The sequence below is a fragment of the Lepidochelys kempii genome, chromosome 3 (genome assembly GCF_965140265.1).
Source record: "Lepidochelys kempii isolate rLepKem1 chromosome 3, rLepKem1.hap2, whole genome shotgun sequence".
Taxonomy (NCBI): domain Eukaryota; kingdom Metazoa; phylum Chordata; order Testudines; family Cheloniidae; genus Lepidochelys; species Lepidochelys kempii.
This window is the reverse complement of record NC_133258.1, coordinates 170,534,538-170,553,548: the sequence shown is the minus strand read 5'-3', so window position 1 is coordinate 170,553,548 and position 19,011 is coordinate 170,534,538. Positions and strand designations below refer to the sequence as shown.

General features: G+C 41.7%; 1 protein-coding gene across 5 annotated transcripts in view; it reads right to left on the bottom strand.

Moving 5' to 3' along the window:
• The window catches only part of MTA3 (metastasis associated 1 family member 3), a 196,517-nt gene that overhangs the window by 91,604 nt on the left and 85,902 nt on the right, over positions 1–19,011 (bottom strand). For all 5 annotated transcript variants that reach the window (XR_012158255.1, XM_073339057.1, XM_073339058.1 and 2 more), the window contains exon 7: positions 17,669–17,771. Coding sequence is in view for 4 of the 5 variants with exons in the window: in XM_073339057.1 (XP_073195158.1) it covers positions 17,669–17,771 (103 nt within the window). In the remaining variant the exon portion in view is untranslated. The remainder of the gene's footprint in view (positions 1–17,668; positions 17,772–19,011) is intronic.

Sequence of the window (19,011 nt, the reverse complement as noted above, 5' to 3'; positions counted from 1 at the left end):
CACATAGGTACATGCCACCATGTGACCCAACACTGAGGCACAACCGAGCAGTCATTAGTGGGTGGGTTGTGACCTTGGAGATCAGGTCAAACATGGCTTGCAATTTGGCCTCCGGTAAGTAGGCCTTGGCCTGGGGCAAGTCGAGCACTGCATCTATGAACTCTATTCTCTGAACCAGGACCAGAGTTGACTTATGCTCACTCATCAATAGACTCAGTACCTGAAAGTTAGCCTTAACTGTACTAATCCTGTGCTAGACCTGAGCCGGCGAGCAACCTTTGATCAGCCAGTCATCAAGGTATGGGTAGACTTGCATACCTCAACGTCTGAGGAAGGCTGCTACCACCGTCATACACTTCGGGAAGACCTATGGGGATTCCAACAGGCCATAGGGAGGCATGGTGAATTGGCAGAGGCATTGCCCCACTACAAACCTGAGAAATCTCCTGTGACTGTGGAAGATGGAGATATGGAAATACACATCCTTTAAATAGAGGCTGGTGTACCAGCCTCCTGGAAACACGGAGAGAATTAGGGAGGCCAGGGAGACCATGCAGAACCTTGGTTTCTTGAGATATTTGTTGAGGCAATGCGGGTCCAGGATGGGCTGTAGACCTTCTCCCTTGGCCTTTGGGATTAGGGAATAATCGGAAGTCTCAAGGAACCTCCTTTATGGCCCCCACACAGATGAGGGATTGCACCTCCTGGAAGAGAAGTTGCTTGTGAGAAGGGTCCCTGAAGGGGTACGAAGGCGGGGTGGATGAAAATTGGAGGGTGTAATTGACTGTTATAGTACTGAGTACTCAACAGTCTGTTATATATGACCATGCTGGGCTGAAGGATGACAGGCAGTCCAAAAGCAAAAGGTGGGATAGATCTGGCAACGAGACTGGTGTACTGTCCTCGGGCATACCTTCCAAAGTCCTGCCTGGCCCCACTGGGATATCTATGCAAGTCTGACTGGGAGGCTGAGGCAGAAGGGAGGAGTTGGCATCACTTATAACCCTTCCCTTTTCCTTTGTAGGGCTCCTGCCTCAGAGGTGCTATGAACCTGTGTGAGGCTGCTGAGGCCAAAATGCTTCCTGAAGGCAGGAGGCGTGTAAAGGCCCAAGAAATGAAGGGCAGCCTTTGAATCCTTGAGGCCACGAAGCTTAGAGTCTATCTGTTCAGAGAACAGGGAGGTACCTCAAAGGGGAGGTCCTGGATGGACTGCTGCACTTTGTACAGGAGGCCCGATTACTGGAGCCACAAACAGCACCTCAGGGTGATCGCTGATGCCACAGTCCTGGCTGCTGAGTCAGCTGCATCCAGAGCCGCCTGGAGGGAGGTCCTGGCCATTGCCTGACCTCCTTTAGGATGTCCGTGAACTTCTGCCTTGGCTCCTGCAGCAGGGAATCCTTAAATTTGGACAATAAGTCCCACAGGTTAAAATTGTACCTCCACAGTACAGCCTGCTGGTTGGAGATATGTTACTGGAGCCTGTCCATTGAATAAGCCTTGCATCTGAACAGGTCCACTCTCTTGGCCTCTTTATTTTTAGGGGTGGCACTCAACTGCCCCATCTGTCCCGCTCATTCGCCACCAACGTTACCAGGGACCCCGAAGAGAGTGATGCAAGTAAAGGTACTCAAACTCACTGGTTGGGACATAATACTTCTTCTCAGTCCTATCTGAGATGGGGGGGGGGGGGGGGGGAGAGAGAAGAAAATCTGCGATAGTACCCTGACAGTCCCATCACTGCTTTGTTAATGGGCAGGGCCATTCTGGAGGAAGTCACCACAGCCAGGATGTCAATTAGGCTGTGCGCAGACTCCTTGACTTCCAGTCCCAAGTTCATGGTGACCCCTTTTCAGGAGCTCTTGGTGGGCCATGAAGTCATCTGGCGGGAGCAGAGTACGAGGGCCTGCAACTGCCTCATCCGGGGATGACAAGGGCTGCCTCCTCTTCCTCCACCTGCACCACATCCATTGGGGCCATTTCTTGGGCATTGGCACCAGGGTCAATACTGGAGTCAGGGTCTGGTGCCAGATGGGACAAAACAGTGACTCACCTCTCGGATGGCACCAAGTATGAGCTGTGAGAAGGAAGGCCCAGTACCAGGGCAAACCCACATGGGTTTCAATACCGTCACTGCATTGGCCGGGGGGCCGGTACTGAAGTCTGGTGTGTAGGCTGGGTACCAGTAGGTCTTTGGAGTCCAAAGGAAAAATCATTCGCTCCACCTAAGAGGATTCTTCCCTTGAAGACCATGGCTGCACAGAACTCACTTGAGGAACCAGGGACCGGCGACAGGCCGGAGATTGCTATATCGGGACCATAGAGGACTTGTCCCGCACAGTGCTGCTGTTGAGCTCCCCACCCCTTGTTTCCTTCTATCCCTGGCTGCCTTGGCTGGCAGTGGGCAGTGAGGGATCAGCAGCATCAAGAGGGACATCAGATCCTTTGCCACCTGGAAAGCCTCCACTGTTGAAGGGGTCCACAGGTGTCTGCAGTCCACAGCCACTCCCAGGAGTTGGAGGCAGGTTCCAGATCGGACTCGGTACTCTAGGCAGAGTTTCCGGAGCCAACAGTGGCTCTGGGGAGGACGAGTGTTCCGGCACAGGTCTCACTACGCTGGTCATTCCCTGCTTGTCCCTCTTCTGCACCAAAGAGCGCCATCTCTCTGTGCTCTTATTCTTATGCTTTTTCCTCAGCACCGGGGGTGGAGAATGGTGCTGTGAAGAGTACAGTGCTCATGGAGCATTTTGCACTGAAGCTGAAGTGCTCAGCACCAATTCGGAGTGGCTCAGCTTCAAGACTGATCTAAGGGCTGCTTCCATGAGTAAGGCCTTTAGACAAATGTCCCTGTCATTTTGAGTGTGTTGTCTAAAGCCTCTGCAGATCTGACACTTCTCTTTAATCTGAGTTTCCCCGAGGCACTTTAGACAACTAGAGTGTGGGTTACTCCCTGGCATCAGCTTGCCATGGGAGGTAAATGGCTTGAAGCTGGGGACTGGGGCATGCCCAGCCCCTGGGGGCAAATGTCCCTCTGACAGGGACAACTATTAACACTACTATGTACACTAACACAGAATTATATACAGTAACTGCGCTAACTATACAATATACGACAGAAAAGTCCAAACCACTGGGAAAGAAGCCTTGCAAAAGCAAGAAGGATCACTCCAGGCAACCATCACAGGCAGTAAGGAGGAACTGAGAGGGTGCGAGACTGGCTCCAGAGGGTGCTAGAGCCAGTCCTATGGATATCACTGAGGGAAAAATCTCCATCAACTGTCCACGCAACCCCCCCCCACACACACACACACACCCCCCTAGTACGGAATGGACATGAGCAAGCACTCGAAGAAGAACATGTTGATTTACAACTAAATAGAGCCTTTACACCAGATCTGACATCTTTTTGCTACCTAGGAGGGTAACTTATAACTATATACATTTATTTAAGCAATTATATAGCTTAATATTTCAGATTCTTATTAATTGTACATTTTTAATATGTTAGAAAATGATGAATGATACAGTGCTTATTTATTACATAATTAACTTTTTGTTCATGATTTGTGTCCAGCTAGGTTAGAATGGTAACTGGAATTTAAAACACACAAAATGTATAACTTATTTTTATGAAACAAAATACCATTAAATATTTTGAATTCACAAACTTCTCTTATCAAATCAATGTTTCATATTTACAACTAAGCTAATTATCAAAGGAACTGAGAGATTAAGTGTAGTCAGTGAACTGAACGGAGTATTTCAGGTTAGCTTGGGAAAATTTGCAAATATGCCAAATGAAAGTGATTGGAACTAAAGTTCCTACATGCCTGAGTCTCTTGAAAATGAGACAGTCTTCTAGGTTACTTAGGCGGTCCTTCAGATTTTTAAACTGATGCCTTCCTCCTCATTTTTAGTCATAGACCGGAAGAGAACAGATTAGTTTTCCTGCTTTTTCAACTCCCAGTCAGTCAGTCTCTCAGCTTTGAAAAAATATTCTTTCTGTGCTTGCAGAAGAGGCTACTGCGGTCAAAAACTGGTATAGCACTTTACCAAACTCCAGTTCCAAGTGCTTCGCTAATGACTTCTGATGGTTCAGTGGTGTCATTTAATTTTTATATTTTCCATTTAAAAAATGCAGACATGGTGAACATAAAATTCATAAATGTTCACTTATGAGTTTGCTTGTACTTTTCTACAATATGACCAAAAAGTGCACTTAACACCTTAAAAATTTGAAATCAAATCTATAACATGCCACCAACCAACATGACTCAATCTCTTTACCTTGCTGTAAGAGAAATAAAAAATAAGATACAAAATTGGTGGTAGTGTTAGATGCTGCCAAAATTCATTTTGGAATTCACCATTGGCCTACATATGCATTAACCGTGGCGTCACATATGTAAAACAAGAAGAAAATGTATGGTTTTACTTGAATACTAGGGCTACAGTAAATACCCAGGGAGTGTAGAAGCAGTGTTGCTCGTTAAGTATGTAGCACTCTATCTTTTCATCAGTACTGAATTAATACAACACCCAGGTGTTATAGAGCACTGCAGAAGCTATCTTCCAGGTCTGGGACACCTACATTTGTTTAAGTTCTTACTTTTCTTTAAAGTAATGGGGACAGCCCAAGTATCCATGACAAATTCCAATTGTGGTGTTCACACTCCACCTAATTTTCCCTTGTAGTTTCAACTGTATGCACATTCTTCATTTTCTACTCTAAATTATTTTGTAATGTTGCAACTAACATGAACCTAAAGATAGCAGTATTCCAATGGTAGGCACAGTAATTCAGGTACTGTCTTCATTCAGAACACAACCTATTAAATAGCCTGAATACCTCTGGGAAAACAAATGGTGCACTGTGATAATACCATATCCCTGCACTGACTTGCAGTGTTATATAATGGTTTCCCCGTGCTCTAGGCTTGGGTTTCAAATGCTCTCCTCACTGTTCTGCCAATGAAGTCAGAACAAGTACATCCCTAATTAACATGCTTTTTTAAAATAATGGTGTCTTGTCTCACAGACACTCCATTTAATCTGGTAACTTCAAGGGAACTATAAATGTAGCATTTAACAGCACTATGCCTAATACAAAATATCAAAACAATAAAGAAACTGAAAGAAAAATATACACGAAGCCACATTAGTGAAAACCAATAAAGCAGGTTAGCTGTTCAGAGTAATTAAAATGTACTGTGATTTTAGATTAAAAAATAGGGTAACTGCCCCTGACTGGATAACATATAATAGCGGTACCCTCCCTCTGCCCAAAAAGGGAGGCGTGTGGGGGGTAATTCTTTATACAAATACCATACTTTGCTGAATAGGTATGAGAGCTTTCTGTGCTGGACCAAAGGATCAGGAATACTTTAATTAGGTTTTTCTTGCTTTGTTTATTTGATGTATTCTGAATTGAGAAGGTATTCTCTAGGACACTTAAAAAAAGATTGCAGCAGAAGGACAAGAAACAGTTTAAGATAATATGGTGTCACAGTCTAGGATTTAGGCATGTTTCTGCTATTCAAAAGATTTTATTTTGTTTGATAAAGCGAGGGGAAACTCAGCAAAACTTAATATCCATAGCTAGAGAAGGGTTATTCACAGCACTGCAGGGATTGAAAAGTTTTCTTTCTGATTATTAATCCAGGACTAGTTCTTAGAAGAATCAGTCCGCCAAAATATTTCTAGCATGGTCAGGTCATGAAATATTGGACCTTAAAATGTAAGTGTCATCAAATAATTTATGAACTTAATATTCATTATTTAATATTCACTATGCATTACTTCCTAATCATTTCACAAAACTAAAAATAATACAGTCAACTTAAAAATAGACAGTTTAAAAAAATAAAGTTAATTTCAAATACATTTATTATCTGGATTAATGTAGTGCATAGCAGCCCGAGTCATGAACCAGGACCCCACTGTGCAAAGGACAAAAAGATGGTCCCTGCCTCAGAGAGCTTACAATCTAAGTATAAGGTAAGAGAAGACAAGTGCATAGAGACAGAGGAGTACAAGCAAAACAGGGAGACAACATTGCTCAGCATGACAGGCAGTGGTTTCAGCACCCCAGCAGCCTGTTTGTGCAAGGGACAGCATGTGATAAAGCATGAAGGTGCTTGTTTGAAAATCTGTCAAAGGGGTGACGGAGACTGGTATTGTTGGCCAATCAGAGGCAGGAGTTGACATCTTGATAGTGAATGAGAGATATGTAGGGAGAGGATATGCACACCATGAAATGCCTTGAAAGTGAAGACAAGTAGCTTATATTTGATGCCATACAGAAGGATGAGCCAGTGGAGAGATGCAAAGAGAGAAGTCACATAGCCAAAGCAAAGGGCTAAGAATATGATCTTTGCGGCAGAAATTATGAATGGATGTGAGTAAGGCAAGACTGCATTTGTCAAGGCCAGAGAAAGAGATACTACAGTAACTGAGACATGAGATGAGGAGAGCCTGAATGATTGTTTTAGCCGTGTGGATAAACAGGAAAGGCCGTATCTTAGATATGTTATGAAGAAAAAATCAGTAAGATTTAGACAAAGATGGACCAACTTTTATTGGACCAACTTCTGTTTGTGAGAGAGACGAGCTTTTGAGCCACACAGAGCTCTTCTTTCAGTCTGGGTTCACAGTCAGTTTTTTTCCAGAAGCAATCAGTGTAATGATCAAGAGTGCGGTTTTGTCCATTCGATGGTGTCCAGTCAGATGATTCTTTTTTCTTATGATTGTCAGTAGGGATGTGGTAATTGTGAGTGGTGATGTCGTTGTTGTGAAAGAATTCTTCGAGGTGGAGATGGTGGAAAAATTCTGCTTCTCAACGTTAGTATGGTATCAGGAGTTCAGTCCCTTAGAGCAGTGGGTTTCAAACTTCTTTTCTCATGACCCAGTTGAAGAAAATTTGATGCCTGTGACCCAACATAATTTTATCTTTTGACTACAGTTCTCATAAAATCATAATATTGCAATACATTCCAGCTTAACCCACTTTACATAACTAAACACCAGACAAAGCCATTTACTTTTAAACAAAAACACTACAAAGGCGATGAGGTTGAGTTTCACTTAATTAATTTGACTGGTGGGCCTGTTTGTTCCTCATGATCTCATTCAAGTCAGGATCACAGGATGGAAGGGCTACCCACATATCAGGTTCACTGTTCAGTAGGGTTCTTTTGTTTTTAATCTTGTTATAGTTGAAAAGCCCACTTCACACATGTAGGTTATTGTGAGTGAAAGGCAGCAACAAGAGCACACTTACTTTACTTAGCAGTGGATATTCTTTGGAAACACTGATCCAAAATTATGACAAGTTTATGGACTTGTGCTGTGTTTTCAGAGTGTTATCACAGGTGAGATGCAGCAGTTCATTCTCTTGCTCAGGCATCAGTTTTAACTCCATTGTTGCCTCAGGGTTTTCTAAAGCAAATGGATCTTTCACCCAGTGTTTTTTATTCAAATATTCAAACTTGTTTATTGGGAAATAGCGACTAAGAGAGACAGACAGAACGAACAGTGAGATGTAACTGTATGATAGTTTTCATTTCATTCACTTTTTCCTCACTGGGTGTTACTCTCCTCAGTGTGTTGTAACAGTGCTGGGAACATGTAGTAGCTAGGCCCATTACTTTTCAGATGTGCTTGCCATAGTGCCAATGACTTTTAAATTACTTGTATCTTTTCACAATATCGAAACAAATCATTGCATCTTCTTTGTAACTTCAAGTTTAGTTCATTTAAAACTGAGAAAACGTCAGCAAGGTATGACAACTTTATTAACCAACTGGCACTGACAAAGTTGCCACGTTAGACTCTTTCACCAAAAAAAACATGAATCTCATTCTTGAGTTCATACACCCTGGTAAGCACTCTGCCCTGCAACAGCCACCTTGCTTCAACGTGAAACAGTAAATGCATGTGTTCCGCTCCCATGTCTGAGAATAGTGCTTCTAAAAGCCTGCTGTTAAGTGAGCTCCCTTTAATGAAGCTTACGATTTTGACTGCTTTCTTCAGTACTGCCATAAGATCAGGAGGAATACCCCTAGACGCCAAAGCTTCACGGTGAGTGAAACAATTGTGATTCCAAACAATGTCATTACCAGCTGCCTCAGATTTTTTTCACAACTACACTGTTCTTTCCGGTCATATTTGCTGAACTGTCACTTGTTATTCCTTTACAGTTACCCCATTCCAGTTTGTATTTCCAACTACGCAGTCATTCAGTGCATCAAACATCTGTGCCCCCACTGTATTTGTTGGTAGGGTCAGACAACACAGCAAATCCTCCTTAAAATCATCTTGCGATATGTACCTCACATAAACTAACAGCATTGCGCAATCCAAAATATCAGTACTTTCGTCAAGTTGTATAGCAAAATACCCAACTGTAACCGCGCTACCAGTTGAGCTTCCAAATTTTCTGCAATATCATGTATTCGCCGAGACACTGTGCTATCACTGAGAGGAATACTTTTCCATTTTTCAGCAGACTTCTCATCAAAAATTGTCTGCACCATATCTACAGATGCTGGAAGAATAACTTTTCCCAGCAACTGTATGGGCCATTTTCACTTTTGCCACACGATATGCAACCAAATACAATGCCAGTTGTGCTTTATCGTTCAAGGTGGTTGACCTGCTGAGAACCTGACCTGATAAGTTCCTGTGTGACAAATCACCCCATATTGGTGCACATAACAAAATTAATGGGGTGGGGCTGAGGGGTTTGCGGTGAGGGAGGTGGCACAGGGTAGGGCAGAGGGTGGGTTTCGGGGGTGAGGGCTCTAGGGTGGAGCTGGAGATGAGGGGTTCAGGAGGGGGCTCAGGGGTGGGGCAGAGGTTTGGGATGCAGAGGGTGAGGGCTCTGGCTGGCGATATGGGCTCTGGAGTGGGTGCCAGGGATGAGGACTTCGGGGTGCAGGCAGGCTGCTGCAGGGCTGGGGCCAGAGGACTCCATCCAGCCCTCTCCCAGTCGGCAGCAGCTAGCTCCGGGGGAAGGACCTCTCTCCCCCTCTGCACAGAGTTCCGGGGGAGGATCCCTTTCTCCCTGCCAGCAGCAGCAAGCTCTGGGGCTGGGGGAGAGGCCCGCAGCAGCCCTGCAAACCCCAACTTGCTCCACTACCCAGTTCCTCCCCACCCCCTACCTCTCTCCTCTCCAGGTCCCTGCTGCGCTGCTATTTAGAGTGCTGCAAAGCACAGATCATTATAATCTGAATAAGCAAGGAGACCCTGTGGCTGACATTCTGCGACCCAGTACTGGGTTGCAAACCGTACTTTGAAAAACACTGTGTTAGATAGTACAGATAATTCAGCTCCAGTGGGGGGCAGTCTTGATAAATTGATGATGTTTGGGTGTCATGTAGTGTCCATGTGGCGGGTACCGGTGCCATGCTTTCTCCTAGAGGTGGTATTCTGTGGGATGTGGAGTAGTTATAGTTGGTTCCACTTTTTGTTTTTGTGCTGGATGGCTGTTGTCAGGTTTTTTTGATCGATGTTTTAGATTTCTTTAATGACTTCCAGGTAATCTTCCTGGGTTTGTTTTTTTTCCAGTGTGTGGGGAGCATGTGATGATTTCCTGTTTGAGGTGGTCCCTTCTGGAGTATGTGAGGTGCAGTAAGTTTCTCTGAAGTCCGTTAAAGACAGTGAGACCCCTGGGGATGATGTATTGTTTCTTGCATTTGCTCAGGAAGTGGTTGTCACTTAAGTTTTTGCTTCCTTTTTCTTATTGCGGAGTTTCCATTTCAGACAGTTAAATTCAGTATCTTCCATTGTTGCATGCAGTGAAGTTGTAGAGCCTGTCAATCCCAGGATATAAGAGTGACAAGGTGAGTGAGGTAATATCTTTTATTGGGCCAACTTCTGTTGGTGAGAGAGACAAGCTTCCAAGCCACACAGAGCTCTTACAAAAACTTACAAGAGCTCTGTGTGGCTCGGAAGCTTGTCTCTCTCACTAACAGATGTGGTCCAATAAAAGAGGTTGCCTCACCCATCTTGTCTCTCTAATATCCTGGAACTGACCCAGCTACAATTACAGCGCATACAACTTCAATAAGATTTAGACATATCCTGGTGGTAAGGATGTATAGAAGTCTGAGTCAAAGATGAAACCCAGATTATGAGCTTGAGTGACAGGCAGAATGGTGGTGTTGTCTACAGTGACAGAGAACAGAGATAGGGGAGAAGGCTTGAGGGTGGAGAGGACATTAAGAGCTCTGTTTTAGCCATGTTGATCCTGAGCTGACAGCTAGACATCTGTGAGGGGATGTCAGAGAGACAGGCGGAGATTTTAATTTGAACAGAAGGAGGTAGGATAGAGTTTAATTTGAGTTTGTGGATGAAATTACCCAGAGATAAGGTGAAGAGGGAGAAGAGACATGGATCAAGAAAACCCCACAGAAAGCTGAAGGGGTGTTCAGGAGGATCCTCTGAAGGACAAGCTGAAGGAACGACTTGAGAGATAGGAGAACAAGGAGAGAACAGAGTTATGGAAGCCAAGGGAGGACAAGATTTCAAGAAGAGAAAGGTTGATGGTGTTAAAGGCAGCTGACAGGTTAAGGAGGATCAGGATGGAGTACTGATTCTGAGCTTTGGTTAGGAAGAGGTCATTAGAGACTTTGGCAAGAGAGGTTTCATTTCAGTGCGAAGGATGGAACCCAGATGGTGAGGCTTGAGGATGGAATTGGAGGAGAGGAACTTCATACAGCTCTTGTCAATAAAAAGTTCAATGAGCTTAGATGTGAAAGCGAAAAGGGTGATAGGGTAGTAGCTGGAGGAACCAGGGTTCAGAGGTGAGGGCTTTTTCTGTATCTGTGACAGGAGAGAAGGAAGAAAGAGCTGTCGGAAGGGAAGGGGAAGTTCATGTCATATTTGTCAATTTTCTCACCCAGAGTTCCCCTACCAATTGGGATTTTATATTTTTAAATATAAAAATATATATTTATTATATATATTATAATATTATTATTAATAATATATATATCCTATTTTTAAAGTGGCTTCCTCTTCCCTGTTGTGTGAATTGTCCACAAAATAAAAAGAGAGACTCACTATTGAGAGGAAACAATGAAACTGATTACACAAAGTGCTGTCAAATGCAAAATCATTTCTCAAATCTTTTTGTTATAGTAATTGTACCTGCTACTTGGAAAACAATTTTAAGTGAAAAAATTTCAGGGAGAAGTGTGATTTCCAAGTTGATAGCCCTGCTTTTAAAAAAAAAAAAAAAAAAATGTTAGTATGGTTTGGGTTCCTCACACCACAAAAGCTGAGCAGCCACGTGAGTCTTATGGGGCTGATGATGTCATGAATAGCTCGTCTTTCATGTTCGAGAGACGCCTCTATACAATTCAGCTAAGAGGAAAAAACAGTGGATGATAGGAAAAAATAAAGGTATATTGAGAAAAAAAAATCAAATGTTTACAATTGCCCAGGGTCACAATTAAATTAGTTACTCCAAATACAGTTTTCTTTCCCTCCCTCCAGCTACTTCTACTACAGCACAATATTTAGAAGCTACCAAGAATCATAGATTAACTCTTGGGTCTCCAAGTTTTCAGTTTGTGTTCAGCACTAGCTAACACTGGTCCTGGCTTTACTAGTTCTCAAAAGCTCAGATTTGAGGAGAATGAGGTTAAAAAAATGCAAGGTGATAACAGAATGATGTAATTTTAAGGCACAATAGTTCATGTGTTACTAACATTAGAAAATAAGGTCATTCACCACTGGAAAGTTGGATTCATTATGAGTATACAACAATCACTTTTAACCCAGGTGGTTTGTAAGGTATCAAAGTCTTAAAATAGTCACTAGCTCCTCAGACAGCACTAGTGTTTTGGCATGGGCCCAGAATTTTATATAGCAAGTTCTGGATCTCAGATCAGTGTAATTGTTGGTCCCTTTTCTGCATCAGGAATTTTAGTCTCATCAGACCAGGTGAGATGGAGTTCAAGACCTGCTCTGTTCTGAGTTTATATTTTTCAGAAAGCTCAATCCTTCCCCTTCCTCTCTTTCAGGGGCTAGAGGTAAAGATTAACTACACTCTTCTACAACCATCTTGACAGGTTTAGTTAAAACTAGGCGTGGAAGGATCATATATTTGTATTGGTAAATGCTGATTTCACTGAACACACGCACAAACAGATGACAAAATATTTCCATCGATAATCAGGATTTACAGATAGGCAAAGTAAGAAAAATGCTGTCTGAGAACGTATTAGAGTTTGATTTAAGGATATTTATTTTGTATATTTTGACATGTGATGTTGACAATTTGTGTTTTAACAGCTATAAAGCTTTAACTCTTTGAATTTCAACATCTATTGTCCTTATTTAATTATTGTCTGGCCCCTGCATAATTTCCTGGAATTGTGAAAATTTACATTGGTAAAAATTGGGGAAAAAAATGCTTAAAGCTCATACTTTTGCATAACTGAAAATTTAAATGGATTAAAAAAAAGCTTAAAAAGGAACATTGATTTATCTGTTGCAATTATACAAAAATAAAAACTGAATTCTGCCAAGCTCATTTAAAACATGTCACCTTTCAGGCCTATACAAGGTTGTCTGAGAGCTCACAGTAGTTCTCAAAATACATTTATACATATATGAAGCAGACCCCAGGCCCAGCCCCTTCAGGCCAAAGGATCTAAGCATAGTTACAGAGTTCAACCCACCTTAGCTTCTTAGACAGTGCCCAATCATTAAGAAAGCAGTTATTCTTTTGTTTGCCTTGTTTGTGTGTCAATGCCCCACTTCCCAAGAGTCACAAATGAACCTATAAAACAGCATCTTATATCTTTGCCTATACAACCAGTCTATAAGCAGCCAGTTAAGATCCAAGCTCCTTTCCTTAATTCCAGGGAGTTTCAATCTATTTAAGCCTTAGAATACTTCTTTTAATGCAGACATATGCTACCAGCACAATGATAATTAAAGCTGGAAAAATACCCCAGAGATTTTCAGCTATTGGATAGAGCAGAATGTGACATGCAGAGTAGATTGATAATAAAACATTGCTGTTCCAGAAGATTAATTTTTCTTGTCATTTCTAAAGCAACTAACTGTAGGTACATTACTCCTACTTCCTGACACTTTTTTCAACCTCCAAAAGTTTAGAGAGTGCTAGGGGAATGACTGCTGAACAGAAGGAAAGCTGTTCACTGTTATTCTTCTCTGGGAAGAGGAATGGGCTGGAGGCTTTGGAACAAAGAAAAGCAAGGTATTATATGGAATATCTGATACATATCACTTTGCAGCCTCAGCAGTTTTGCCAAGAAAATGGATAGGGGTCATATGGTAAATCTGAATCACTTTCATTTAAAGAGGGGAAAAAAATCTGAAAAATGGAAATGGCTTAAATTCATAAGACATCACTTAAGACACTATTATGGCCCCACCCTCTTCTCTAATTTCAATGAAAAGGAGGAAAGAATCTCTGCAATAGACTTTACAATCAAGAAGGAAGGAATTACTTTTAGGCAATGGGTTAAATTCTGCAGGGGAGGTGCACAAAGAGTGTAAATTCAGCCTACATATGCAAATTAGTCATTTTTTAGCCAAGATGACATCCAGCAGTATAAAATGTACTAAGACAGACCAGTGTTAATGCCAGGTACAGTGGGTGGAACTTGCAGTAAACCCATTTCTCTTATTTCCAAACCATTTGGCTGTCACTAGGTACTCTTACTCACCCTTACCACAAACATCTTCTTGTTTTGGGGACACTGGATTGGTCCTCATGACCTTCCCCCCTAGAGAACCCACCACAGTTATACAATTTTACCCCGTGTCTCTGAAATTAGTTTAATTTCCTCTTCAATTCCTTTGATTTTCCCTATATGAATAGAATCCCAAAGTATTCCAATATTAAGTGTACGGAACAGGCAATTTTCTAAACAGCATTGGAAATCATATTCCTATTGACTATATTCAGTAGAAAACCCACATACCCTACAGAAGTATATTTTAATTACCCTACAAGAATAGAGTTCTGGCGATATTCAATAGTAGCAATTACCGGTACTTAACAGCGCATTTTAAATATTTTACTTAATTATATTTTATTGAATATATGGATTTCTTTTTTAAAGATAAATGGAACATGTGTAGTTGATGAAACAATACTTAATCTCTCATCATAAGACAAATCCATACAGTTGGCATTATATCTCCATTTAGAAGGAGAAAAATTCCATTTTCTCTTGTTTAGTATTGTTTCTTGTCTGAGGTAGAAGTGTCTAAGAACAAAACGCAGAAGGTAGGTGAAAAGGATGCAGAAGGAAAGAAGAGGACTAAAATAAATAGAATACTTGTACGTAATTTTCCACTCTTTCCCCATTCTAACTTTTAAATGGATGTAACAAACAATAAGAAAACATACAGATGAGGTGAATTTTCCTTATGGGAAACAGAACTAAGCAATGGTAAGTATGAAATTTTCATTTAACAGGAATTGGAGAACAGAGTTGAGGCAGAGAGCCACTAAAATACCTATACTGCATAAAGAGTATCTTAACTAATCTTCAAAACCCCCTTTTAGTTGGAGATGAGCAAGGGGAGACTACAAACGGCTGGACCGATCACACGGCTGGGAGAATGGCCCTCTTGAAAATTAACCAATCCTTGCTGAATGAAGGGAGAAAGAGTCATAAGTCCCGGGGGTCCTTGGTGACTTACAGTTTTACTGCACCCCAAAATATATTCACAAAAGTGGAATGTACCAAAAAAGCAAATGTATACAAAAAAATGTAGATACACAAAGGTTGAAATCTAAACTGAACTACCATACAGTGAAAGTGAATAGATCTGATCATGTAAGTCAGCCCTGTGGTTCTCAACCTTTGTCCATACTGGAATCCCCACTCCCATTTTGCTAGGACTTAATCAGGATCTCTGTCCCATTTACAAGTATGGGAAGTGCAAGGTATCCATGACCCCCAAATTGAGAACCTCTGGGCTAGCCTATTAGAGAAACAGGGGAGATTAAAAGCTCCAGCATCTGAAAATGTAATGTAATTGAAACTGACTCCAGCTTCTGGTAAAGCAAGGGGAAATCTTCTACTGCCTATTACTATGTGCAATATAAGATAGAGAAAGGTATCTCTCTAGGGAACTAATGTGCTCCCCTGAGAGGAGCTCTGATAACAGAGGAAATTTTCAGTGAGAAAGGAATTGTCTCCTGTAGGGAAAATACTCAAGGTGACTCACTGCTATTAATTGGCAGTCCCACATCAAGTCTCTTTTGACTGGAAAGATGATCTTCTAAAGTAAATCAGAAGAAAATCTTTTCGGATCAGACAAAGATCAAATGTCTAAATGCTAAAGCAGAGAAGACTTCCCTAATAGTCAGGGGGAATCCATTTCTCATTGGGAGACCAATGGAGATAGCAGATTCCCAATGACTGTAGCTTGGTTAAGTCTCTACAGACTTAGAAGATCTTTCAGTTAAACCAGTCCACCAAAGTATACCACCAGGCCACTTAAAAGTGGCTCTTACAGCTCTGATGTACCTGAAGCCACTGGAACTCAAAGTGTCCCACCTATAAGAAAAGTGACACAGAATGGAGAATCCAAAGTCACCCCAGTGTTACAGGCTTGGACATGAGGAGAACTGGGTCTTCAGAGATTTACAAAGGAACTATCCCATAATGACTTAGTGCAGTAGAGCTCTGACTTTGCAACCTGTGGCTAGATTGGTGGAGGGACCTTGGAGGGAACTCTTGCTAGCTGCAAAACAGCCTGACTGGTTGGGTGGAAGGCAGCATAAACTTTCTAAATGTCAAAAGGCACTCAAATACCAGTGATGGGCACCCTAAAAGACTTTAAATAGATGAGAAAAACTGGCATCCCCAAAAGACACCCCCACCACAAAGGAAACCTTCCACACAGGGACTTAACTACTAAGTGAATGGGGTCAAGTTCTGACCCAGCCCCTCTGTAATCTCCCAAGAAGTGCATGAGGTGCAGGGAAGTACAGTAGCATGTCCTTCTGAAGTTGCTCAGACTCCGCCTTACATCTCTTCAGCTTCCCAAAAGGGGTCTGCTCAGCATAGATAAGGCAGCATGCTCTTCTGAAGGGATTCAGATTCAAACTTCCATCTTTCCAGCTTGCTAGTGGATCTACTTGCTGGCAAGAGCAATATGCTGCTGTGCAAGCAAGAAGCAATACAGGGCGGAGCGATATGTCACAGGAACAGTACACACTTACTGATCAGAGGAGGACTGATCCTAGATGAACTAGCATCTGAGCTCAGAGGAAGGTGTGACCCACAACCTCATTTCCCTACATGACACAGGCTGTGGAATTGAAAGCAGAGCTCCTCTCTACCTTCCTCTCCCTCTGATTTTCCTTCTCCAGACACATGTTGTCCAGAAAGAAGACAAGAACGAACAAAAGCTGGGAAGAAGACAAGTTAAACTTCTTAGACTAAAAAGATGTAGGGCTGCACTCTGCTTTGAGAATAGAGAAGCAAAATTACTGAGAGGGAAGGCGGCAGGCTGGTGCCTTTATACTAGCATTGACAGTTAGTTCTCTACTTCCTTAGTTTGTGGTAGGTGGAGCAATAAGGTTTACTGTAAGCATTTATTATAGGACAGGGAAAAAGAGACATTATGAGAGTAATGGTTTTACTCTTTCAATGGAAAAATGTCACTGTTTCTGAAAGAGTAGAAGTTTTAGAAATCCATCTAAAAATGTTTGAAAAAAGGCATATCTGAACTTCAACGGGGCTCTGTCACAGGCCTCCAAGGATATGTCTACATTGCAGCTGGGAGGAAGCTGCCCAGACCAGGCAGAAAAAAAAACGTGCTAGCTCTACTTGAACTAACATGCTAAAAGTAGCAGGGTGGATGGGGCAACTTAGGCTGGCCACCACAGTATGAACCCAGGATTTCAGGTGGGTTTGTACTCTGGAGGCTATCCTGTGCTGCTGCCCATGCCATAACATTCACAGTGCTATTTTTAGCACCGTAATTCAAGTACAGCTAGCACATTTCGGTCTACCCAGGCTGAGAGGCACGCTCCTAGCTGCAGTGTAGGCATATCCTAAACAGTATGCTAGTTTATAATCTTACCCATCCAGAATTTTTCCCTCATGAAGCCTAGGACACAGTATTGAATTACTGTGGTATGCTTCAAAATCTTCTGCTATTCACTTAAAATAATTGCACTGTGTGTGACAGTTGACTTATATGCAAATGTTTCAAGTTCTTCAGTCATTCCATTTGTTTATATTTGCTTGAATTGTAATCTTAGTCTTTGTTACATTCAGCAACTTCAAATACTGTAGTACCAGACTGAAAAAAGGTAGTGCTGAAATCCTGCTTCATTTATTCTGAGGGGAAAGTGGAGTTGGAAGAGAATATGAGCATTAAAATTTTAAGAAGGGGCTAATGCTCTCCATCAAACTCTGGCAAGATCTGAGAAAGTATGAAGTCTGGAAGAAATTCAGAAATATATTCCCTTCCTATATAATTTACTTTAAAATAGACATGCATCATGTTCCATTCTAATGATTTTCTCTTACCTAACTGCAAGATAAACACAGAATGTTAAACACGTTGTGGAACAACAGATAGGGGAATAAGCAGTCAATGGTCTACAGGGTTTATAGAAGGAAAAAAGTATTTTTCTGGGATTAGAGGATTTCAAGCTTACCGTGCTACAACTAAAAACTGGTCAATCTGACGATCAGTAAGGGGGCTATCTGGATCCCATACTTTTACTTCCAGCTTTGCCTGCTCTCTGTCATCTAATTCTCCTGTCAAAAAGGTAAATGGGATAAAACACGTATTTACAAGGTTGCTCTTTGTGCACTTCTTATACCAGGCTTAAATAATATACTGTACTTTAAATATAAAAAGAATTAAATCAGCAGTTAACCATTTAAAATTTAATATTGCAATATCACTTCCAGCCTAAAATTAGCATTTTAACTTGCTTAGAAAAAGTATCAATACAAAAGTATAGAAACAAAGAAGTTTAATAAAACTTGACAAGAGTTGGAACCATGGTTCCACCGTCCATTGTATTTTTTTAAATGGTTTCCCAGCCACAGCAAAAATTAGTGTTACCTCTCAAACAACTTCAGCAATTAAATGCTATTATGTTATTTTTCTCTTTTGAACATGCCTCAAAATAGAAAATACTGCAGAACAAAGCTAACTACTCTCAGCCCATTGACATGATTTTGGTAAATCTTTATTATTAAATTATTTCTGGCCCCACTTTTTCCTCACAACCACTACTTTGTCCATACTCTTAAAACAATGACTCTTATTCTCTGTTAACCAGTTATAGTTCTTGCAATTTAATAAATAAGTTGATGGCACACAAAAAAGTCATTAATTTCCCAATTAAACTCATTTGAGTCAAGCACAGCTACAAGCATTATTTTAATATGGCTACTGTGAAAAGAATCTTCTCTTGTATCAAGACTGTAGTTTTGTTAAGTTTTAGTCTCTTCTAGAAAGCATTTTTCATTTTTATTTGCTTTTAATCATTTCTATCTTCCTTTGTTAATAAACTTGTTTTACTTTAAATCTAAGCCATGCCAGTACTGCATTTGTGTTAATGTGATAAGCTGTGTATTTTGTCTCTTTAGAGGAGCAAACAAACATTATTATTTCTTTGACTGTTCCACAAGAGACCTGGACACTTCAGGGCTGACAGATCTGGAGAAACTCAGGACTGAAAGTATGTTAGGGTCACCCCTGCATACGATAACTGGGTGATCGTGACTAGAGTGGGGCTATTGCGTTGTAGGCAGGCTCCTGGGGCAAGAGTGCAGAACCAGGGCTTCACAGCATGCAGACACTCAGGATACTCCATGCTAATCTGCTGGCTGTTGACACCCAGGCTGTGAGCCACAGCAGCAGAGCATTTCAGGCACCCAGGGTTATAAAGCAGGCGATCACAACCCCTCACTGGTCTGGATTGCAACCCAGAATGTGACAGCGATGCATAAGGCTGAAACAATGCCAGCACTTTCAGACATTTTT